This window comes from Amphiprion ocellaris, chromosome 9 (genome assembly GCF_022539595.1).
Source record: "Amphiprion ocellaris isolate individual 3 ecotype Okinawa chromosome 9, ASM2253959v1, whole genome shotgun sequence".
Taxonomy (NCBI): Eukaryota; Metazoa; Chordata; class Actinopteri; family Pomacentridae; genus Amphiprion; species Amphiprion ocellaris.
In genome coordinates, this window is record NC_072774.1 from 22,847,911 (window position 1) to 22,873,987 (window position 26,077).

General features: G+C 38.6%; 1 protein-coding gene across 3 annotated transcripts in view; it reads left to right on the forward strand.

Moving 5' to 3' along the window:
* Positions 1 to 26,077, forward strand: part of dyrk1b (dual-specificity tyrosine-(Y)-phosphorylation regulated kinase 1B) — a 61,806-nt gene that overhangs the window by 22,047 nt on the left and 13,682 nt on the right. The window contains exons 1-4 of one of the 3 annotated variants that reach the window (XM_023271585.3): positions 5,556 to 7,672; positions 22,040 to 22,215; positions 23,807 to 23,926; positions 25,321 to 25,509. In XM_023271585.3, coding sequence (XP_023127353.2) covers positions 7,570 to 7,672; positions 22,040 to 22,215; positions 23,807 to 23,926; positions 25,321 to 25,509 — 588 coding nt within the window. In that variant the 5' untranslated portion in view covers positions 5,556 to 7,569. Of the gene's footprint in view, positions 1 to 5,555; positions 7,673 to 22,039; positions 22,216 to 23,806; positions 23,927 to 25,320; positions 25,510 to 26,077 lie in introns of those variants that run through there. The other 2 variants (XM_055014001.1, XM_023271586.3) reach the window with 2 other exon arrangements.

The window sequence follows — 26,077 nt, forward strand, 5'->3', positions numbered from 1 at the left end:
CCAGTTGCTTCATTAAGTACGCGTAAAATATAAGTTGTTCATTTCTGACAATTTTTGATATTGTAAAGACCCCGTTTGTCAGTTTTGGACCTGTAGGTTGCGTCTGTCTGCATGGTTCCTCATGTAAAAGAATTGCCATAGGAATTAAAAAATCTGACTGTGAGACTTCACAAAGATGGAGAAGAATATGGAAAGATCTGTGACCAACTATAACTCAGTCAAAACCCAGTTGTAGCAGTATTCAGGAGGTGTAGAACAAACCATACTAGCTTTAATCAGAGCCACTGTATTTTTGTCCTTAAATGACGCCATGAATAGTGCGCTCTTTTCACAGTCTAGCTTTGGAAAACTGACAGGCGAGTGCTTCAGAGTTGGCACAGGGGTTATCAGTGGAAATCAGAGTTTCTGTGACATATCAGATAGTGTGAGGGGCTCTACATAATGTCAAACTCCATGGAAGGCATCCAAGAAAAAATCTTGTGTGTTCTTTGGTGGCACAGATATGCCCGATTTAACTTTGCTAAAGAACATGAAAATAAGCCTGATGAATACTGGGAGCACATTCTTTGGTCAAGTGACACCAAGATAACTTTTTTTTTTTTTTTTTTAAACTTAGATGGGATCTGTCATGTTTGGTGTGCATAATCCCAACAGTGAAGCACCGGAAGTGGTAGCGTGACTATATGAATCAGTGTTTCCTCTCGCATTTTTTCCAGCAGCGGCAGCAGGCTGGTTGAATTTTGCATAAAAGCTACTGTCAATTTTCGAACTTAAAAGTAATGCAATTACTGTGCAAGTACTGACATTTGAATGACTTTGGCCTGGGGTGTACTCACTTCTGTTGTATACTGTAACTATGTATACACACAGTGCATTTTGTGTAATACAAGGATGTCAGTGAGCTGACACAGTCCTGACAGATCTCAGACCAAAGGAATGACAGAGGCAGAAGTTGTCATTTTGGTATTCCACCTTTGTCTAAATAAAGGTGCTTGCTTGCTGTTGTCCAGAAGACATAATATTCAAATTAACTTGAGATTACATAGATTTCACTGAGTTTCATGTCACAGCTGTTTTATTTTAATTCCCAATCAATGACTATACATGAAACAAATACTATTAGAATCACGTTGTGATGGTTAAATTCAAGTGCAGTTCTTTGCAGTGATTTTATAGTTTTTGTAACTTAATATTATTAATTCATTTTCACCTAAAATGTAATCAAGATGCTATTAGAGGGCATGTCCTGCAGCAGCTTCTCAATACTAAGGTGGGTGGAACCCCATGGGAGGTGACCTGATATGTAGATGGGTTAAATATTTGGTAGAAAAATAATGAGGTCATGGGCAGTTTAGGTTGAGAAACTATGACCTACATTATAAACAGAATAATAAATAGATTTTGGTCACAATAAGAGCCTGTCTGGAGTCATTATCTTACGTAAACTTTTGTTAGGGAAAGTTGATGAACATGGTGTTTAAGTAATTAAACCTCAATTACAGACACTGCTACAAAGGAGAGTCGTGTGCATGGCAGAAGTCAGTATACTGTGCATCATGATGTCTGGCAGGCTGATTGTACAACCAAATGGACAGACTCTACTAGTCAGAAACATATTTTACATATTCCCTTTGTATTACATTATTTCAACTCTTTTCCCTACATCTGTTGATATTCATATATATTTCTTTATTACCATTAGGAGGTTTATTATGTCTTAACTGTGTTCACTCAGTTGAAATGTAGTTTTTTCTTTTTTTTTTAAAATGAACTTAAATGCATAGTAAATCCATAATGTCTTGTTTGAAAAAAAGCATTGTAAAATGGGTTACTTGTTTAGTTTTGAGCCTAACTTTCCCCACTGGCAGTACCATTTTCACCAGCATTTAGCCAGTCTCATACTTTACTCCTTTTTGCCTGTGTCATTACTGCTTAGTCTTATGTTTGTCTCTATGGCACCGCCAAGTGCTGAGAAAGAGAAGGGTATCTCCAAGTGTGAAGTGCTCCTCCACTCCTTGCTGAAAGCACCCTGCAGTAGCAGCATGGTAATTCTGCTCCTCTATCTTTCCTCTGCATCATGTTTACCTAGCAACAAGCATCACCCGCGGCTGGCCATCCCATTGGTCATTTGAAAACGCACCGGGGACCAATGGCAGGGCTGTTGCCATGGTACAGTGTATAGTTGCCGGGTGGAATTTTGCTGCAAGGCACGTGAGTCTCAGAGTCTGCTTGCCTCCTTGCACTGCTGTTGTAATCTGTGCTGTCTGGTCGTTTGTATAGCTGAACGTGTTTTAGTGGAAGCCAGTCAGTAAGCCCGTGGAAGAAAATACTGAACTATAGTCGGTAATATAGCCATTGCAGTATGTTAAAGAGGATTGAACAATACAAAGGAAAATCAGGCAAGAAGAAAGGGATGTACTTGATTTTAATGTACTGAGGCAGGGTTTGAGCTTATAATGATACTTTGAAGCTATCAGATATTCTTTAGGGTTTTGTGTCAAACTGAGTAAAAATATATGGAGACATAATAATAAATTAAGAAAATCTTCAATAAAGCTAATTTAACAAAGCTACTATTACCTTTTGAATAAGTGTAAAAAAAAAAAAGAAAAACTCGTGAAGCACAAATGTATAAAATACTAAGAATTTCTGTTAACTTAGAGTACACAGAGTTTCATTAATTTAAAGGGCTGATTTATTAAATGCATCAACATGCTCCTGTTTACTGCTAAATACAGCTGTCCTGTAGGCCAGAGAAGATCCTTGTTTTTCATCGTGTGTCCAGACCCAGTGTTGTGTGTCCTGTGGGTTATGGATCTGATGGTATATCTATCAATGCTAAAATATAATTGACATAAAATCAAAATTAGTATGCATTCATAAGCGAAATGGAGTGTTTTTGGCTTAGACAATGCCCAAAAAAAAGTTAAACACACAAACTCAGTTTCAGATTTGTTTGTTCCTGTTTTACTGGTAACCTAATTGAATTTATCACTCAGGTTACCTTTGTAATGTCAAGATTTATTTCTCGAGACCTCTAGATCCAGTGTCTTCTCTTACAATTTCACAGAGCGCTTTATTCAAAAATTTGAATACATCACAACTTCAGTTTTGTTGAGTTCATAGTGGATACCCTAGGGTGGCAATTAAACTGAAAGAGCTTTAAAAAAAAAAAAACACAACACCTGACAAAATATTGTCCAACTGTGGAATCTTGCATGGGGTATGCACTTCTCTTTTGCAGCATGCTCTCCATTATCTTGGCTCCTACTCAGACCAGATAGACCTAGTCACCCTGAGCTGGGCATGAGGCATTTTTGAAGACCACCTCTAGTGACACATGTACATGTGATTATCACATTAGGGTAAATTACAGTGATGTATCACTCGGTAATATTATCTCCTGCTTGTTTATGACGTATCTCTGTGAAAGACTATTTTAATACAAGCTCTATAATTATAGTGTGTTATTAGGCCATGGTAACTTATTTTAGCTGTGACTGGTCTCCTGTTTTTTCCAGCGTGTCGGCATGCAGTTATTTGGAACCTGTGTGTTTTGGACCTGGCCGGAGTTAGGGGGACATCCTAAATACTGAAAGTAGTAATACATTTTTTTATCCACACTTATAAAAATTCAGTTCAGTTTTAACCAGATTTATTGTCCTTGCAGCTTGCCATTATAGGACTTTTTGTACAATTTTGCTCAATTTATGGCAATATGCTGTTTCACCTCAAAACAACCAAAACACTATAGACTACTTAAAAGCATAGTTCAACTCTGTGCAGTGGAGATGTAAATTACAGCGATAAACAATCGAAAATAGAGGAAGCAGTCTTTTTAAACGTGCTTTTTATTCAGTGATGTAAAGGATTATTGGGGGAGCTTTACAGTCAATAGTTTGAGTACATATCACTGACTGGAGCAGGTTAAAGATTAACATCACATTTAAAAGAAAACAGACTTACAAAAGCTGCTCAGCTGTCACATTTAAAAGAAAAACATACAGAATCTGATCAGCCATGACATACATTTCTTGGTGCAGGGTGAGTTGTGACTGAGGGTTAATTTTCCTTTAAGGATCTGTCAGCTGGTTTATGACACAGTGCTGAGCTGTTCCCAGGCAGCATTGTGCCTGATTTAGCCGGAATGCTCAGATAGCAACAGTAACAACTTTTAGCTTCGGCTGGTCTGTGAGGAGGAAGGCAAGCATCTCAGCTGTAGAGAATCACTGTGGCCATGTGCTTATGGAAGCCTTTAGCCCCGTTCTTTCCCCCTACTCACTGGCTGTATTTCCACCCCCACCCCCTCGGTCTCCCCGTCCTTCTTTCCATTTCTACCTGACATCTTCAAACTATTTCCGCGTCACTCCTGCCTCGCGCCGTTTGAAGAGACACAGGGAACATGAGCCGACCGCCCCTCCCACAGATCCGTCCACTAGCCAATCACAGCCGGGGACGGGACTTTATGTAGCCAATGGCGCTGCAGCTGCCGAGGCGTCGGGTAGCAACAGAGCCTTTGGAGGGTGCGTGCTGAGAGAGGGTAGAAACTGCGTCTACCAAAGTACAGAGAAGTTGAGACATTTTAAAAGACAGAATCAATAAAAAAAGAGCCTTTGTGTATTATCGGAAGCAATGATAAAGCGTAGTTGCTCGCTTGTTTTTCATTTTGGTTTAGTAAATTCGTTTTTTTTAAACACATGAAAAAACAGAGCCAAAGCTGTTGACAATGGCTTGTACGTTGTGTTAATCATTGTCCTCTGAAACTGTGTTTTTAGCCACTAATGTTGCAGATGTATATGATCATTAGTCAGTGAGAGGACAACTACTTTTATATTATAAGTGGAAGGCGCATTTTAAGGGCACGTTTACCTTTTAAGGGGAAACATAGGCCTCTGTCTCCTCATCCCTTTTCCTGTTTCTTCCCATCTAGAAACACTGGTCAGAGGTTGGTGTGCGCGGACCTCGTTATTTTTTTGAGATCCGAAGCTAAACTTAATTCAGTGCTCATGTAAGCATATATTCAAGGTTTAGAAAATATTTCCAATCATAATATACTGTGAGACTTTCAAGTTTTACACTTTGACTCCGTCTAGAAAATATTATTGACCTCTGAAAGTGGTTACAAGTAGGCTATGTATGAAACAGTATTTTGTCACAGATGTGTCTATACAATTGCTTTACGGGTGTAAGTAAAGGTTGTCCATGTATGCCTGTATATAAAGTTCCAGTATATATATCCCGCTGTTACTATAAATGGACAGGACGGGAGAGGTTTGCTTGGAACATACTATTGCGGTCAGAGGGAAGGTTACTGTCCCGCTAACTCACTTGGTTTGTTGAAAACACTCCGTGAAGTCGGGCGGCATTTGAACGGCGGTAGATGTGAAATCCCCCCTGAAATCTCGCTAATATTAATTTGTCGCCCTGTGCGTGTGTTTAACGTATATTCACCAGTGCTGTGTTCGGCTGCACCAGACAGACCATCTCCGACCCCTGCCACCGGCATGTGGTATAGTCCCTATCGCAGGGTGGGGGAGATGTGTGGGAGAGGGGCATAGATTCAGTCTGAGCACGGAAAGGGAAACGGGCAAGAAACATGACTCGAATTCGCCCCTGTGAAGGTTTCCACCTCGAAGGAATAAAAAAACTCCCCCCATATGTGAGAAGGATAAGTGTAGGAGTGCTTTAAGTGTCAGAAAAGAGAGCGGAAGCAGATGGAAGAAGAGCTCCGTCAAGAGGCAATCAAAGGCGTCTGACAGCAAGCTCAGGAACTCCGGATTTGATTTCTTTTGTTTATTTACAGGGGACTCTGAATTTTCGGTTCGTTGCAGTTTAGACGCTACTTGTGATTTTATGTGAGTGCAATTACCTCAGAAGATCGTGGATCGCGTTTTGCTTTTGTACACCGAAGACAGTATCAAAGTGTCGGGAGTACAACGCGGGCCTCGGAGGCTGGTTTTGTGCATTTCTTCAAGACGGAGAAACATTTGGTATCTGACCCCATACACTGGATATAAACTTTTTTTCTCTCCATTTCTGCCCCAGTTTTACTCCAAGGGAAAGCGGGGTGTGCAATTGAAGTGCGAGTGCCGTGCTTGTAATGGTACTTTGTTGCTGCAAACCGTCCTGTCGGCTCGTGACTGTGGAAATCCAGGTAGAGGAACTTTCTCTGGAGCTCCGTCTCTGTGAAATCAACAAGTTGCATTGGATTGGTTTCCTTACATGTGCTTATGCAACTACTTTTCGTTACAGCGACATCTTGTACAGTATTAGGGAATTCTATCATTGCCTGGTTCATAAAAAGGCTCGTTTTCACCCCGACAGAGGCCAGCCACATTCTGCTGTAGGCGTGTGAAGGGAGGCTAAGTGACCGACACACAGGCTCTGTGGAGCTCTGGCTCAACAGCCCCTGTGACCGTGCCAGTTCAGGGCAGTTTGTGCCACTGGATTAATCTGAGTGATAACATCACTCTTCACTGCCCTACTCTGTCCTGTGACGAGTCCCCCAGAAAGCGCCAGTAATTGGAGCTATTTTTAGTGTAAGGGATGGGGTAAAAGCAGGCAGCTGGAAACCCAACCTCCCCTCCACCTCCTTCTTTTCCACCCCATCTATCACACTGCCTCGCTCAGCCCACCTGGCAGTATGCTGGGCGAGCCTGGTTAGCACAGACTTGACTTACTTCAAGGTAATGTGTTTTACAAGCAGTCTGGAGGACTAACCAGAATTGGACAGACATATTCTGCTGCATGATAGGAACTCTTTTGAATGCATACTGACCATGTAGTCTTGTTATCTTGAAATACTAGCAGTCCTAAATCCCACTAGTTAAGGTTGCACTGAACATAAACACTGTTCTGGATTACTACTAAGAAGATGGCTAAAGAACTAGCTGTGTACTTTTGGTTAAACCTACCCAGGACTAAGTGAACCTGTCAAAAGCAAGTGGTGTCTATGCCTGTAGCCCTGGGACATTTAGCTCAAACTCTTAACCAGAGTAGACACTATATCTGAAGAAAGGCCTATTTTTGACTACCTAAAAGATCAGTCACCAGCGAACTGGAGTGGTACAGACCTCTTGCGCACTGAAAGAATGCATGAAACTGCCGAAACCAACGTAACAAAAAACTAACCTGACTAACCAAATATTCTATTTCCCTCTACTCCCCAGAATATATATGTAGAATGAGAGATCTATATCTATAGTGCAACTCCACAGAAGATAGAGTTTGCATCCTTTATATTTTTACTTCAAAGAGACAAGCTGCCTGTACACCAGTTGGTTGCCTTAGAAACCACAGTCACAAAAGAATTTAAAAAAAAAAAAAATACCCAGAGAGGACGGTGCCTTTTGATTGGTTGGTCGGTTTCCCACCATTTCAAGATTCATCGTTTTTTTTTTTTTTTTTTTTTAAATTGGATGTAAACTGTTGGAGTGAACTCTGGGATTGAAAACACCCCTGATGACAGTGACCTGACTGCCCGTACCCCCTCACAAGCTCCACTTATCTGTCAGTGCATTTCAATTGACAGTATTTCTCTGCTGGATTGAACATTTGCCAAGCTTTTCCATGGTTGTCACATCATCATCCGTGGATGACAAGACTGTGCCCCCATGCAGGATGGTCCAGTCAGAACCTTGGATCACCTCAGCACTGCTTCGCAAGAACAAGAGTTAGTAGAACACACAAAAACACACACAATCCCACTGATTAAAACCATGTGAACTTCTATATTCCTGCAGCAATAACTTTGTGAGTCCATTGTCATGCCATGTTTATCTCCATTTGTGTGTCCGGCAATATGTTACCGTAGCTATTTGTACTTTGTTGTCGTAGATTATTTTGTCCATCAGCCAAAACAGAAACACTTTGTGGTTAGTATGTCACAGTGGTAGTTTGTGTATTGACTGGTAACATGTTGCTGTAGTGCTGTTTGTATCAGCATATGTTAGCCTCAAATTGTGGCTTCTGCTCCACAACTTAGAGAGTGGACTAAATGATCCAAGCGTGGTCTTAAAGTGGTCCCAATGGAAGTGCACCAAATTTTCTTTCGATGTTTTCTGACCAATTATCTTTGTTGTGCTCATATATAGATTTATTAAAACTAGCCAGCGTGTTTAATAGAAACAAGCACTGGCCTGACTGAAAATCCAGCTTGAAAAAAACTGTTCTTCATAATTTTCAGTTATGCTTTTGACTTTTTATATGTTTTGATACTGTTCTAGAAGTCTGCCTAATTCAAATTTATTTGTAGCTGCTTTTGCAAATCTTTTTGTGTAGTCTTAAGCTCGAATTGCACTTCTTGAAGTGCAAATCCACAGACAGGCAAAGCGAATGGATTCAAATAATAGGGAATTCTTTAATTAGCTTCTGAGTGTGTGGACTGTGACCTGACATTCAAGAGAACATGTAGAACCTCAGGAAAGACCAGTGGCCTAACAGAGGGTGGGGTGAAGTAGTGTATATTCACTTAAATTTGACATAACTTTTTTTGAAGGTGTCAGCTGTTGTTGTCGTTAATGCAATATTGTAATGCTTTTTTATTTCTTATTTATTTACATGTACAATAAGTAAAAGAAATTCAGTTGGAGACACCAAGTTTGTAAGATTTTCCTCAGGGGCAAGTGCTACTAGTTTATTTTTATTTTTTTTTTAGTTCATCTTGTCTAACAAAATCTAAATTATCTATAATGATACAATAGCAGATGTTCATATGACTTGAAGTGTTGTTTTTAATGATCATCTGTGTTTATGTCTGTGAGAGAAAGAATGAGGAAAAAGCATGCTGAATCTGGGTTTAGATTAAATTAACCAAAGCTTGCTCCTGTCCCTCTATTTCCCACTGGAACTGGTACTTTGGCTGTTGTCAATGTAAGACTGCCTCTAGTGGTCTGTGTATATCTGATGAAATACACTGAAGTCGGATTTAGTGATTCTCAACAACTTGCTTCTGCTACAACCATGTCTTGATTGTTTTGTTTATGGCCTGTAAAGCTCTAACAAAATGAGAGACCTTTGACACCCTGGTATACTTTGTCTGCGATGTATGGGGATTTTCATATTAGATCTACATGCACAGCACAACTTTCCATACAAGTAATTGCACTCAGGGTGTGTACTTGCAGTTCTACATGAGCAAATATGCCAGTTATCATGTATTAGACATGTTGGATACAAAGACAGGCCTGCCCTTGGGTGGGTTGTGTTGAAATTGTACCTGAAATGAGTGAAGCTTCACAGCAGGTAAATTGAAAATTAATATGGCTTTCTGTTTACACTGAGCTTGGATTCTGCTTTTCATCAGTGAATTAGAACATGTCAGAAAGAGCTTGTAAATGAGTTATCACCTTACCTGATCTGATATCTGAATGGTGTGACATGTTTTAGTTGGATTCATCACTTTACTTAGTTGTTGTGTTCACATAGATTAGGCAGTGATGGCTTTCCTACCTTCAAAAATATGCACTCCACCACCTTTAGTAGACAAATTAATGCAGACCAGAGGAGTAGAGGCATTTATTGTCCTACTGTCAACATTGCTTACTAACACCTTGTGTTTCAGTCCTTTTTCACCATAGCTGCTTTATGTTGCAGATTAGGTAACAGGTTAGATGATGTGAATGATAAAACTACCATAATGTCAGTGTGTTTTGTCTATTTGCACCACTGTGCATTGGAAAGAGGGCATTTAATAAGAAACTGACAGATTGTCTGACTTGAGATATTTAGTCTTGGTGAAATAAGGTGATTTAGTAGCTGTTTCAGAGTAATGTAGATGCATCGTATCACATTATCTTCATCAGCAGACAGTGTTTCCCATGTTTATGTAATTAGATTTGAATGTAATATAAACAGGGGGCTGCACAGTGGTGTAGTGGTTAGCACTTTTGCCTTGCAGCGAGAAGATCCCTGGTTCGCGTCCCGGCTTTCCCGGGATCTTTTTGCATGGAGTTTGCATGTTCTCCCTGTGCATGCGTGGGTTTTCTCCGGGTACTCCGGCTTCCTCCCACAGTCCAAAAATATGCTGAGGTTAATTGATCATTCTAAATTGCCCGTAGGTGTGAATGTGAGAGTGATTGTTTGTCTCTGTATGTAGCGACCTGTCTAGGGTGTCCCCTGCCTTCGCCCGAGTCAGCTGGGATAGGCTCCAGCCCCCCCACGACCCTAGTGAGGATTAAGCAGTGTATAGATAATGGATGGATGGATGTAATGTAAACAGTGTCACATGTTTAATTTAATAACAATTTTTTTTGCTGACCAGTGTGTGTAACAAGCTTGGCATATAAGTGACTGTATTTTCTGATTTAGAAATTACTTTTTAGCAACATATAATGTTTTGATCAGTTATTCAGTCAGTCTGTTGAATTTGCTGACTGCAAGTCAGATTTAGTAAAAAATAAATAAATAAATACAAGATATAGTTCATTTCAACACTTTTCATCCTCTGAAGTTCTAATTCTGAAATTGTTGACAGGCTGTAATGACATTTTGTCAAACTGGAATTTTTTATTTTATTTTTTACCTGACACTGGATTTTGTTTGTTGCCTATGGAACTCGCAGATACTTGTCCTCTATATGGACCTCTTTAGTCTGAATTAGTCACCCTCACTTAAGCCTATTTCAGACATGCACTCTCTTTCATTAATCCGACAGTAACTAAAATATGTTGGCTTCATGTCTGGTCATTTTTTCGTATAAGTCTTAACGACAATCTTAGTAGGTGATGCTTAGTAAAAATTACAAAGCAAAGTCTGAACTGCACCCAGTAACAACAGAAAGACATCGAAGTACTTTATGTTGTGCAAAGTGATTAAGGAAAGCCTTTTCCCGCATTTCAGCACTGATATTCATCCATAAAGCATCACAGAGTGGTTTTTCTATGAGTTTACTTAAAGCCTGCAGCATCAGACAGCAGTAGAATCCAAATGAGTGCCTCTTGTGCATTTGTGCACATGGAACAACAGCACAAGTAACTTCATTTATCGCTTGGATTTCTAAATTTTCCCCAACATGGAGACAGGTTCGGTCTGAGTCAGGATGGAACGGCAGATCACTCTGTGCACTTTTCTTCACTTCTAACGGGTGAGCTTGAGCACACACAGTCACAGTTCAGATTGTTGCCACCAGCTGTTTCAGTATTGACACACTCCTTGACAACTTTATGCTCCAGTTCTTGAATTCACCAGCAACCTTTTGATCTTCTGTTGATGCTGGTCCTATTTAAGTCACTGCAGTCTACATTAGGGGGGACAAATTGTTGCTCTGATAATTAGTCTCGTTGATTGTCAGATGGGATTCTTTGCATGCTTCTCATCAATGGTATTGTTAATTTTCTTAACTGATTCCTGATCAAATTACTTAATACAGAAATGTGCTACTTTGGCTCAGATGCAGCTGCCTCCTTTATCTACAGTCAGTTCTGTCATGTTAGCAGTATACCTCCCACAAAACTAACTGACTGGTTGCACTTCACAAGTCAGCATCAAAACTGAAAGAATAATCTTGGCGTTTGTCTTGTCAACTTTAGTGTAAAAATTTTCTATTGCAAATGTATGACACTTCAAAATATCAGTTATTAGTCTGTTTCATTGCTAATAATTGGTACTAGCCCTAAAAAAACATATCGGTTGACCCCTAGTCAACTTCACCCTGTCTTGTGTTTGACACATTTAGAGACTATTTCTCCTTTTTTTGGTGCTGTGCATGGTGTGCCTTCAGGATCACTTTCGGGGCTAGTTGTATTTCCCATTAAATGCTTTTTTTGAGTCATATCATTTATTGAAATGAAATCTCTTATCTGTTGGGCCAGCATCATTAAGCAGAGTGATTCCCTCACTATGTTACTGTAAAGAATGCACTTTTAGAGTTTTAGCTTTTTAAGGAAAACTATACATTGAAAATGTTGCAACAACTAAGTGTGATCTTGTGCCTTATAGCTGTTTTGAGCTCCTCTTTCTCTGTTGCCTTTTTGTTAGGTACACTTATCTAAGACTAATCCAGTATAATATGGCAATAAATTGTACTTTCATGATTTTGAAAATGTTTAGTTTTTGTTGAAGCTGTTTTGAGACATAATTCATTCTATTTTATGGTAATTTTAGAAATACTATTTAAAGTGCTGGTGAATTATAGAGCATTCTACAGAAACATTTCTGTCGCATTTTCCATTAGAAATACCTCTCTGTATTCGGCAATGCAAGAGACAGTCTCATAGATGTTTAGAAAGCTAAGTCACTATTTCTGCAAAAGATTGTTTGTCTGTGTGTATTCAAGCAAGTCTTACCTGATAGACTGGCAACCTAGTCCACTTTATCATCTGATGAACCTGATGTTATCTGCCAATATCACCCTGTCGGGTATATCAGCACATATTGTATGTTCGTCAATAAGTAATAAAACATGTGCCCATTCGTTAGTTTCATCATTTTGAAGACATGAAAAGCTTTCTGACTGTATCTTTTACAGTTGTGTTACTCTCACATTGACAAAATCTACAAGGTCTACAGACTTTGTGGCTGTTTCTGTTGCTTACAATGTGCATGATTGGTTGACTCAATAATTGCATGTAGCTATTTTTGCTCGTCAGCACCAGAAATACTAGACAAGTAAACTGATACTGTCTTATTACTTTGCAGTACTGGTTAGCTGTTTTTTTAAGATGTTATGCAGCAGGCTACCAGTGGATGGGCTGTAGTCCCAGCAGACCGCCTCCCTCCTACCACACTAATGTCTGGATGTTGTAAACCAGCAAGGTGGAAAGTGGGACAGATGACATATAATCCATGCATTTTGATGCTTTTTTGATTTAGTAAATGAAATAAAGTTTAACATAAGCCGTTTCAGAATAAACTGGCATTATACCACTTAACTGAAACAATGTAAAACCACATTCAGCACAGAAATATAGACTGTAACCTGCAACATATATTAAATGTCACTTGTTCATTTGTATTTAGTGAGTTGTTGCCACATTTTGTAGAGCAACATGCATTGCTCAGATGCTTGGGCCAAAGTACCATACATTTCATCAGCTTTTGAAATACAATTTGGTCATTGAAGAATGTGATTGATGGTTTCAAATGGTTTGCAAATAACTATGCAATATTTTTTCACACACTGTTTCAGTTTGTTGTTAAATTGTGTTCAATTTTGAAGGGTTTCCTAGTCTTTACCTATTTCCAGTGCAAGTATAGTAGTCTAATTTTAAATTTCTTGTGGACTCAGAGAAAGTAGTATAGATTAGTATTTTACAGTGCTAGAATATGGTTAGAGCTGTGGATAGACGTTTCAACCTTACTGGTTATAAATGGAAGATGAAGGGATCGTCTTAAATATGGGAGCATGCGGATAGATTCCCAACAGGGTTGGTCCTGTAAGCACTGCAAACTGGAAATGGCTGATCTCACCAGTAGTACTGCTATGCACAGCTACTTAAAACAAAAGCATCCCAGAACACGTTGTCCACACTGCAGCGACAGACAGCACTATCCAATGTACTTTTTGTCGCCACCCAAGCATGATGTAGGTTCTTAACATGATCAACAAGCAGAACATGTTCTGTTTGTAGTCAGTTAAAAATCATCTTCAAATAGTTTCATCATTGCCACCATTAACGAGGTAATTTCTGCTCCACTGCTGTTATGGTAGCATAACGTTACACTGGGTCATCTGAAGTTGTTATTCAACCGTTTCATATTTTGTGTTTGCTTAAACAGCCACATAGGAGTGACAGAACGGCTTAAACTAGCATTTCGTACTCACATTTTGTGAATTGTTAGTTATTTTTCTTGCCACACAGTGATGCAAGAATACATTTGCCAGTGATTATTTTATTTGCATATCAGTGTGGTGATGAAATTAACCCATGTCATAAGTTTTAAGTCAAATAGGCTGCTAAAGTAAAAATACTGATTCTGTGACATACATGAATTAATGTATTGTATATATCCTTTTAAATTTCAGATCCAGTATTGGCTGATCTGGCACACAGGGGATGGCATTATTATAAATATTATAACACAATAATGATGTAGAAATTAAATGATGATGAATTAAATGTTCAAATATTAACCAAATTTTTGATCTTTTTCTTGTAAACGGATGAATTAATCGAGTTATTAAAAAAAAATATGTTGTTCGGTTATATCTAACAAGGCCTCAGCAAATTTTAATGTGATGTCTTTGTGACTCGACGCAGTCAGTGTCGAGTGTGAAATTGTTAGCATGAGCAGGTGGTCGTTGATATTAAGAAAGCTGCAAGCAGCAACAGTCAAGCAGTCGGCCTGCTGTGAACAGGCGCTGCACTAGTTGTTAAAAACTAACAAAATGCAATGGACACTTTTCTACAGCCTAATAAACCCACTTTTCTCTATCAAGGGGCACCTGCCATTGGAAAGTGGTTTGTGTTGGTTGCCGTACCATTCGAGAGCAGCAGCATACCACTATAATTATCTTAATATGCCACTGAACCAGGGAGCAGCATACCATCAGCCACATTTCCATCTCAGCATCACATTAAGACAAACATTTCCTACAGCTACAATGTTAGTTTGGCCAAGAAATACTGAATGGGTGCTGACTAAATCCTGCTTAAGTTTTTTCTTGTAAAATTACTTTGATTGCTCTTGACTCCACTGGACTTACATGGAGCCCTTTCCATGCTTGTTTTTTTGTTTTGTGGTGAAGATAAAATGGAGATTATTTTTTCCCAGTGAGTGTTCAGATGGTTATTTAAAAGTGTCGGCTGTCTGTATGCCAAGGGTAGGACCAAGATAAACTTCTAACAGCAGTTGCTAGCAGTTTTAGTATGGCAGAATGCATATAGTATAAATTTTACTAATAATGGAATGCTCTGGCAGTACACTAACACATGTAATAGACGCACATTCTTCATCTTCGCAGATAACTAATACAGTGACTTGTAAAATTCATCCAACCTGTGGTTAACCCAACAACCTCTCTGAAATAATGCCCTTTGTTTGTGTTACTGTGTTCCCTAGTTATCATGTTGAAAGCTGAGTATAACTGTACTAACCGTGCTAGTGGGCTGGGCGCAAAATCCACAAAAGTTAGCTTAACTTCGTGTTTTTCAACTGTATGAATGAGAGATTTGAACCAGGCAGTATAACCTGGTGTAATCACGATTTTAGAAAATAATACAACAGTTAAATGCTTTTGAATGTATGATTGAACAGGAACCTCTTAGTTAAATCAAGGCAGTGTTGCACATCTTTTGATTCACTGCGGTGGACTCAACTACAAACATAGACATATTCAATTAGCAACTTGTGAGAAAGAAGCCTTTGTTTTTGGCTATACTGTGCTGCTGTATTGCCTGGAGTGACTCCTTATTATTGCCCTCAGTATTTTTAAATCGTTGTGTAACAAGACAGCACTGATGAACAGCTGAAACAGCTGAAAAGTAGAAGATGTCTCCTACTGAAACACGCTGAACAGTCATTGACTGGAAGGACAAAATATAGGAGAGAGGGATGAATGGATAAGCTGAACAGAAAACAAATTCAGAAGGAGAGAGGAAGGATGATACAGGAAAGGGGGAGGAGAAAGTGACTAGTGACTGGTAGGGTGGGTTTAGTTGCTAGGGGAGAGTATGTCAGACTGTTGCTGAGAGCCAGGCCTTCTATTGGAAGCTACTTGCTTGGCAGGAGAGAAGCAGAAGAGGAGAGAGAAGAAGCTAATGAGTATTGTAGCTTGGTTGCTGAGACAGCACTGGGTTTATTTATAGAGTGCTGGTCAGCCAGCCCTTAGATACCAACAGCGAATCAGCTGACAGAAAAAGAGGGGGCTTCGACCAATGGCAGCACAGGCAGGGGGGGGTGCCAGATTGAGGAAGTGCTGTGACTGCCTTTCAGTCTCTTAAAGAGATGGGGCAGATTTCTCAGTACTAGGCAAAAATTCTCTCTCTCCAGCAGTGTCATATCTGAAAGCAGGCCAGGGCCTAAACCACCACAGTCACAGTGACATTAATTGGATTACTTTCTCTACCTTATCACACAGCAGAACACAAGTATACACATGCAGTTTAACACAGAGGTTTAACGTTGTTGAACTGTTTAAGGTCCACAAAAGGATCCTCATTTAGCCACAGAGCTCATTTTTTGGAGAGCCATTTGGAGAAAGATGTCAAGTACTGAAAGGAAGAGTTCTCTATACGGTGTATAAAAGTTCATAGTGCTGAGGAACCTGTAATAACAAAAGTTGTTCTTGCATCATCACTGAGAATCCTTCATTTGAACTATTTTACAGTTAAAATAAAAAAAAATAAGCCTAATTTTGCATCTGTGAAGTCGTTTTACCTTTGACTGGTATAGATGGAAATTGTCCTTTTAGCACATGACTTGTATTTTACAAATTGGGTTTTCCCTTCCTACTGATGTTGATGTATAGCCTGTTCTAGCTGTTCTGACCAGCAGTATTGTAAATGTGCAAAGTAGCAGAGCCAGCGCACACTTTGCTCCTTCATCGACCAAATTGTGTCTTTAACTGTGGTTGCAGCAGTGAATCGAGATAAAACAGCATTTCAGTGTTTGTGGTGAGCTGTAAGTATTTCTGTAGTTTGCATCTAAATGTGTTGAGGTCATATTTGAGGGCAAAGCTGCATAGGCACCCATTGTGTTAATACTTTTTGTTAATGCATTTTCTTCTTTCTTCTTCTGCTATTGGAGTCTACGGCTACCCATAGAACGTCAAATTTAAAAAATGAACTTCGGTTTCCTGATTTAGGACAGTCTACTGATTCTTTTGACACTAACGCTGCCAGTGGATCAAAGTTGGAGGTGTTTTATGCATGTAGCTTTTGAACCATGTGATGATTTACTAAAATAAATTGAACTCCTTGATTTAAGTTGTTTGTTTACAACAACTGCATGTCGCAAAGATAGCTGCACCGAAGCATGGATTTCCCCGGAGAACATGTTGCAGCTAATAAACCTCGCCCACAATCATCTGAAGTGTGGGAGTACTTTAGTTAGAGCCATTAATGTGGTGCTCTGTAGGCACTGCAAACCTGAAATGGCTTAATTTTTTGTCCCCAGCAGGGTATAGGTTGATAAGATTATCAACATGAAGAGCATGTTCTGTTCATAGTATCACTTAAAATTGATTTTCTAAATGTTTCTTCATCAGCTCCAGGTACGAGTTCATTTCTGTACCTTTACACTATGCATCATCTTCATTTTTAAATAAAGCTTAAAGTAGCATTTATGTAAAGCTTAATGCATTTATATTTAGCTTAAAGTAACATTTTAAACTTTAAATCACTTAAGTTATTTTTCTTACCTCGTACTGACATTTGCCAGTGATTATCTCAACAAGTACTCCAGTAAATTTCTGGTTCTGATTCTTAGTTTGGTGAAAGAGTTGTTATGACACAGAGGGATTACATTTATCACTATGTTCCATGAAACTGAGGTCCATTGTTTTTCTTGTTACACATCTGAGAAAAGGGATCTGTTAATATTATTGACATCATAACACAGCAGTAATGTGGAAATGAGATGGTGATGATGAAATTAATAACATCAATCATACGATAATTAATAGGCTAAATGAGTTGTTACCTTATTTGACAAATCAGAACAAAATTAAATTAGTCTAAAAAGTCTCTGTCTTTTGAACGTTTTGAATGGGCGCTGCACTTTTAGCATTCATCAGCACTTTCTACTATTAGGCGTGGATTTCTGACTTTTAAGTGCCTGTAAATTCTGTTTCATATCCTGTAAAACGACAGCATTTAAATGATTTTTAGGTTTTAAAAATGGGTTTGCTCTCAAAAATATATTTACTCAGGGTGGCCTTTTTAAAAAATGGAATTTAAAAACATCAAAACAAAATTACGCAGTAAAATTGGGGGTTAAGTTGAGATTTGTAATTTCGAGAGTTTAGTGAGCTCAGGGCTCCAGGAGCAGACAGGAATAGTAGTGACTGTTTTTTAGTAGAAGTATTTCCATTGAGCACTATAAAATAAATAAATAAATAATAGAAATGGTGAAATTTCACTCAGATTTCTCAAACTATCTAAACACCCAAATATTAAGGAAAATTTGGTCTGTCATCACAAAAAAGGCAGACATACAAATGTACGATTTGATTGTCAGACATTATCATCGTACTGACTTTGTTTACATTAATTTTGTGCTAAAGGGAAAATATTTTAACGTATGAAATCAAAACAATTTGTTTTTAACTTTGCACAAGACCAGTGCTCTATTCAACTTAGAAGTAATGCAATTATTCAGAGGCAATACAATTTTAAATCATTTCACACTTATGTCATTTTCCATTTGAGTGTTTTTGTTACTTATGTTGTATACTGTACACATATGTTAAATAAGTCAGTGTTACTGGAATAATTTAGCCAAACTTATACACAGTATGAATGAATTAGTGCATTTATTGATTTTACAGTCTCTCACCCTACTGTTTCAAAATTAAAATGAACAGCATTTTTTATCATTTACATAATGAGCTGCCTTAAATTAACCACATTACTAATTACTCCGATTCCATTTGTTTGATGTTTGCCACCTGGCGGAACAGAGACATCAAATTTTAAACCAAGTTTACAGCATTTTCACTGGTCTGTTATTCTGAAAATAATAGGAACAACAACCTTCATCACTCTTTACAGTCCAACAAGTGACAGAAGGAAAAGCAGCTTTGTCACTCCCTGTCCATTGTAAGTCACACCATTATTAATTATTCAGTAAAACTAGTTGTATTCTAACCCACACGCCATGTTTTGGTAGGTAGTTCATTTACCACATGAGGTTGGTGCAGATGCATAGCTGAACTGACAAGAGAAGCTATGACAGGTGAAAGATAAGGTTAGCTTAATAACTGCTCAAATATCCGGGAGTTTATGATTCAGAAATGCTTTATGTCTGTTTTTCTGTGTGCCAACTACCCGCTGTAGTTCTTGGAGTGTATCTGGCCAACATCAACAGCTGACTGAGCATGCTGAGAATAGCATTCAGAGAAATTATTTGTATGGAGCTTCTCTGATTGGCTTTGTGGTGCAGATTTTTCATCATTTTGACCATACTATAGCATGTAACACCACAGGTTTGTCACAGCAAAGATTGAATTTATATTCCAGGTATATCAGATTCCTTATTCAGGGTCATAGTTTCATGAAAACATGATAATTTAGGCTGTTGGTTTCTTCTTGTGCTTTGGGATACAAATGCCAAGAAAAAGATGTATTTAAGTGTAAAAATATGAAAATATTTTAATTGCAGTTAATGCACGTAAATGTTTCGTGCTGTCAATAATAAAAGACCCAGAATATTATATAAAGAAAAATAAAAAATGTCCCACAACCATCCCTACAGAAATCTTCTATTTTTGCATATTTATAACATGAAAATATTTCAGATCATCAAACTAATTTTAATGTAAGACAAAGGTAATCAAAGAAAACACTAAATGCACTTTTAGATGATGATTTTATTTTTTTACAGAAAAATGCTATCTAACCCGCCTTGCTCTTTGTGAAAAAGTGATCTTCCCTGAGCTACCAATTTACCAAATAACCAAAGTGCAGTTTAGTTTCACCAGCCACACTCACATCTGATTACTGCCAGGCTTGTTGAATCTGAACATCGCCTAAATAGAACCTGTCTTTATTGTGAAGTAGGGGAAAGGGTCTCAAAAGTTAAGGCCTCAGTTAAGGCCAGTGTGTATGACTCCACAACATACAAGACACAGGGTGAAAATGGTGTCCATTGGAGAGTTGCAAGGTACAAACCACTACCGACCAAAAAGGACATAAAGGTTTGTCAGACATTGCCAGAATAATATCTGGATGAGCCCTATGACTTTTGGGATAGCATCCTGTGGACTGATGAGTCAAAGGTGGAAGTTTTTGGAAGACATGGATCCGTTACATCTGGTGTAAAGCTAATACTGCATTCCACAAGAAGAACATGATAACAACAATGAAACGTGGTGGTAGTGTGATGGTTTGAGGACCTGGACAACTTGTCATAACTGATGGAGCCATGAATTCTGCTCTCTATCTGAAAATCTTCCTGGAGAATATCCAACATCAGTCCATGACCTAAAGCTCAAACACAAATGGGTCATACAGCATGACAATAACCCAGAGCATACAAGTAAGTCTACCTCTGAAAGGCTCAAAAAGAACAACATTAAGGTTTTGGAGTGTCCGAGTCAAAGTCCGGACTTGAATCCAATTGAGATCTTGTGGCGAGACCTTCAAAGGGCAGTTGATGGTTGAAAACCATCAAATGTGACTGAATTAAAACTATTCTGCTGAGAAGAGTGGACCATAATTTCTCCATGGTGATTTAAAAGACTGATTACAAGCTATCACAAACATTTAACTGCAGTTGTTGCTGCTAAGCGTGGCATAGCCAGTCATTAGGTTTAGGGGGGCAATTACTTTTTCACAGGAGTGATACAGGTTTTTCAGTAAATCTTTAATAAATCATCTTATAAAAAATACATTTTGTGGGTAATCTCTGTCTAAAATTCAATAAATATAAATATTAGTTTGGTGATCTGGAACATTTAAGTGTGAGAAATATGCAAAAATATAAGACATAAGAAAATACGTTGTCACGGCACTGTATGTACTAACGCTGGCAAAACTGGTCTTACTACTGTGCCCTCAAAATAAAAACCTACACTCTCCTTGGAGGTCATGGTTTTATCAACTGATGTTTTATGATTGTTGCATCTCTATTTAGTCATCCATTTTCTTCTGCTTATCCGAGGTCATCTTACGGTGACAAGTTAAGCAGGTCATTCCAGACAGGCCTTTACCCAGCAACTTCATTTAGCTCCTACATAAGCACTCGAGTGAATTTTGGGTCGCCCAGGTTGTCTTTCCAGTTGGACGTGCCCGGAAAACCTCCAAAATAAAGCGCCATAAGGCTTCCTAATCAGATACTCGAACCGCCTACTTTCAACACGAGCAAGCAGAAACTGCACTCAGAGCTCCCTCCAGGCTCCTCACCCTATCTCTAAGAGCCCAGTCACCCTATGGAAGAAGCTCAGTTCAGTCACTTGTATTTATGACCTCCTTCTTTTAGTTACTACCAAGGCTTTGTGGCCACAGTGGATGGCTGGAAGGTAGACCAACCAGTAAATCAGGAGCCTAGTCTTCAGGCTCAGCTCCCTTTTTACATGGCAGTCCGGTACAACTCCCACATTACTGCTGACACTGCACCAAGCCATATGTCCATCTCATGCTCCATTTTTCCATAACTTGTGATGAGCGATAGGTAGACTCCTTCACTTGGAGAACTCTTCAACTCCCTCCCCTCCTACCCAGGGAAAGCAGATTCTTGTAACTGTCTTGATTGGTTACTTGTATTTTGTGACGTGCTTCTGTCGGCAAATTGTGTTCTTGTTAGTGTTTCTTGCTCACAGATCTGTCTTAAAGTGAGATCCATATCTCAGTGAGACTGCCCAATTAAACAAAGATCAAATAAAATGTTGTGAGAAATTTCCACCAGACAGTTAAGTTGTACTGTACTGTATTTTAGTGTATTTAGCTGTTTTGATTAGAACTTAACCAATACTTCAGCATGACATTATGAGCTAAAAATCTCACATGAATAATTTTTTAATTGGCAGTTTTTTGGTTACAAATTCACAAATATTATTATTCATATCATCCTCAAAAGTCCAGTATTATTCGGTGCGTAACTTGAAACAGTTTTCTCATTCATTTCCAAGGCTAAGTAGCTAACATGACAGATGTGTAAAACCTGGCGACACTATTGTGTAAATTTCACAAACATACAAATCTGAGCATCTACTGCTGCACAGAGAGTTTTTTTGAAGTCAAGACACTAAAGACGTCCAAATTGTTCTGTTTCTCCAATAGAATATGTGTCATGGATATTTACTGCCAATGTAGAAAGTAATAAATATCGTGTTGTAATGAACATGTGGTTTCTGAATTGTTGTGATCTACCAACGACAAAAGCAAAGAAGTAGATTAGAAGTTTTGAGTTTCCCCCACTAATAGTTTTTCTCTCTCCTCAGGTGTAAGCAGCTCAGGATGCCCGCCCACCTCCTCCTCCTCCTCCTCCTCCTCCTCCTCCTCCTCCTCCTCCTCCACTGCCCAGGGCTTCTCCCTCGCTGAGCCAGCCATGACCAGCCAGCACACACATACACACCCCTCCTTCAGCTCCATCCACTCCATGGCCGAACAGCAGCAGGTAACACAGTACTTCAGCAGTCCCTGTGGCACAGTCACTGCTTTATAGGTCATCTGTTTTCATTCATTTTTTATATAAATTAAAGCCATGTTTGCTTTGTGTAGCCACTGAAAATGACAATAGTGCCTTTAACTCATTAAAAAAGTTACTAAACATGTTCACAGTATTGCATTGTGATGAAGAGAGCGTTAGTGAAAGGCAACTTGACTTCTTTCTTTGGTTCTTGAAAAAGTTTCATGTCTTATCCAAGAGACCTCTTCATTTCTAATCTATTCCTGCATGCTGCGTCTGTAGCCACTGTGTTCTTTACATGTAACTGCAGTGTGCATTAAATCAGGGCATATCTGAAGGTTTATAGGCTAAATGTTTGACTGTGGGACCTTTTTACATGAAAGTGTGAGTCACAAAAATGTCTTATCTCAGTGAAAAAAAGTGCACTAAAGTTTAAGGATACTTAAAGTGCTTAAAAAGTCAAGGAAAAAGTGAAAACTCAGTTAAAGTTTTGTTATACTTCCAAATTATAGCGCGCTGTAGACTCTGCAGCTGCATTCACTAAACCCCAACCCATAAGTAGCAACTCATTTTACGCTGCTGTGGTAAGGAACACTGACTGTAACAAGATGACCACTTTGTCCTTTCGCTGTGAAAGTAACTATCTTTATGTAGAGGACTTACTCAGATCAGTGATAACATGAACATAAATCTCACTCTAAATTTGTTCTGAGATGTGCCTAATCTTTGAATCGCTGTGGGAAAGCTTGTGCCATGAGCTTTCCAATGATCAGATCATCAGATTGAAGATGAAGAGGGACAGTTTTCTTCTAGATGCACAGTACCTGCAGTGCAACTTTTTATCCTCTTAAAGAAAATGTAATGGGATTTTCCTAACCCCATTAACATGTGATCTGTATATCTGGAAAAGACAAATAATAGCTTCACCCCAGCTATTCTGTGGGAGGTGCAGCAATAGTCGGTAGTGTTCCCATACATTCTGAATATATCTGTATCTTTAGTGTTGAATCAGGAATGACATTGTATAGTAATATACTATATATAATTATCTCAAGAGAAAATGTATCTTGTCACCTCCTGTGATTTTGACACATGGCCAGGTGAGTAAGTAAGGTCAGGATCAGATCTTACAAACCTGCTGCTTAACTTATGTGAGTAAATAATGTGAATCTTTGTGTTAACTCTGTAAAGCTGACTATGAGCAGTTGATGTTCCATGTCAGCATCTTCACTGTGACCCAGGACAATGAGATATCTTTCTTCTTTACTTGGTCTTCTGAAAGATGTAGCACATGAATGGTAGACAGTAGTTTAAAGAAAGATGAGATACAGTAAAAGCTCCAATGAGCTTGATTCCATTAAATGGGTGTTCATTTTAATTGATTAAAATTTTCCACAAAATATTTGTGGTGCAAAGGTAAACTGCATACACACAATACTGATAGTATTTTAGTCAAAAAATAAAACAAATAACCATAAACTTGAACTGATATGCTCAGCAGGAACACATCTTCTTTCTACATTTTCAGATGGTAACTTCAAACTTGAGACAATTGTATGACGTGTTTTGTTCTCTGTAGGTGCTGTCTGATATGACCATACTCCAGCGGAGGATCCCCCCTAGTTTCAGAGACCCTGCCTGCGCCCCATTGAGGAAACTCTCTGTTGACCTCATCAAAACTTACAAGCACATCAATGAGGTATGATGCAGGAAATAAGCTATATCAGACACACAAACACATACATACACATATAAATTATAGTCACAGTCCATTACTGGAGGAGAAATTACATTGATTGATAATATATATTAGATAATATTTATTTTCTGGAGACGTAATCTAAATGAACCCTGAAAGCAAGTCCTCACCGTAAAATTCAATGTTTTTTATCACAGCGACTTGTCAAGACCCCACAATATGATTGTGTGAGCTGATTATTCTTCCCACAACATAAGTAATACATGTAAACACACAGACTTATTTCCATGTGTGTGTCTTTAGCCTGTTTTGTGGCCTGTTTTTGGTGTATTTCCGTTTCCTGCCCTGAATTATATGAAATCTAAAGCATTACTAGGAGTACTGGGTTTTGAACAACCAATTAACTAACAAGGTTTAACGTTGTGGAGGTCACCTGTAAAACTGCCTTCCAACGCTCATCTGTTTGTGTGTCTGTGATATATCTGCAGCCCCCATACTGTATCGTATCGAAAGGTTGAAGACATTTTCACAGCACACAAATTTGGTCCACTCTTTACTAAAATGGGTACAGATGATCTCCAGACCAAGCCTCACAAAAGCATCCAGATGGAGTTTTGGTTTTCAAAGCAATTTTCCATTAAAATCAGCAGAAAAGCTTCCAATAGGATTTGAGGTCACAGAGGAAGTTATATCGCACCAAACTCAATCTAAACATAGTTACATCTTTATCTTGAGACAAATCCTTACAAATAATGTCGATTTTTTTTTTTTTTTTTTAAATCTTCAAAGGCATTTGTCAGTTAAAACCTATTAAAGCAGCCAGACAAAAAGTTAGAACACATCTTGGCAACACTTAGAATTGTTGATACCAAACCTGGCTAATGGACTCAGGAGGCCATCTTCAGGATATCCAGGACTGCCTTGTAAGTGTTCAAGTGGCCAAAAATGAGACATCACTAATTTAATGGCATTTTAGTTGACACATCTGCAACCTTGCTTATTTTTATTTTTAGTTAGTTTGTTTGTTTTTTAATGTGCTACTACAGATACATACTCATCTGCAGTCCTTTGACCTTCCAAGCCCTACATACATATCATTGTGTCCAAATCGGGATGTGACCTCATACAACTTTAAGCTAATCTTTGATTAATTGACAAAGCTTGGTATCAGTGCTTGCAGCCACACTTTTAACGTGATCAGATCAAGTTGCCATGGCAACTGGGCCCTGCTAAGCCACTGCTTTATCACGGAATCAGAGGAGGACTCAAGACCATCATAAATTAAATTTTTAAATGTAGCTGCAAGCAACATAGTAAACAGATTATTTAGGGTTTGCGATTTTAGATGTAACACAAGGGAGGACTGGGAAAAAAAGCTGTGTTTTCATCCTCAGGTATACTACACTAAGAAAAAGCGGAGGGCCCAGCAGGTCCCTCCTGAGGACAGCAGCACGAAGAAGGAGAGAAAAGTCTACAATGATGGCTATGATGATGATAACTACGACTACATTGTCAAAAATGGAGAAAAGTGGCTGGACCGCTATGAAATAGACTCACTGATTGGAAAGGGCTCCTTTGGACAGGTGAGGTTGACACAGGCAACTTTAATATGAACACTGAATTCATCTTTGTTGGTAATTTATGAAACCACTCACTGGCAACTTTCAAATAAAGAATTAAATCTATATTTATTAGTAGTTCACTGATGATCATGGTTCTTTATGGAGGGTGTCATTTTGAGTTTATCTCACTACGAGAGCCAACCCACTTAAAGATTAAAGTGTTTTTCCTTGTTTTTGTTTTTTTTTTTTTTTAAATCTTTGCATCTAACTATAAAGGAAGAAGTCTCTGTTTGTATGTATGTGTCTGTATCTGTTTTTGTGTTTATATCCCAGTGTGAATTCACACATCAACCCATGGTGACCGAGGGGACCAAAATGAGGTCCAGAATGCTTTTCAATGGTTGACTTTTTTTAGGGTAAAGGTTAAAATTAGGTGAGGGTTATGGTTAAACATTCAGTTCTTCAATTCCAATTCAGTTTTATTCATGTAACGGCAGTTCACAACATCTCATTGCACTTCACATAATAAGGAAAAGACCTTATGAATTTTAAACAGGGAACAGAGAACGGAACAATCCAAAGTTGCCTT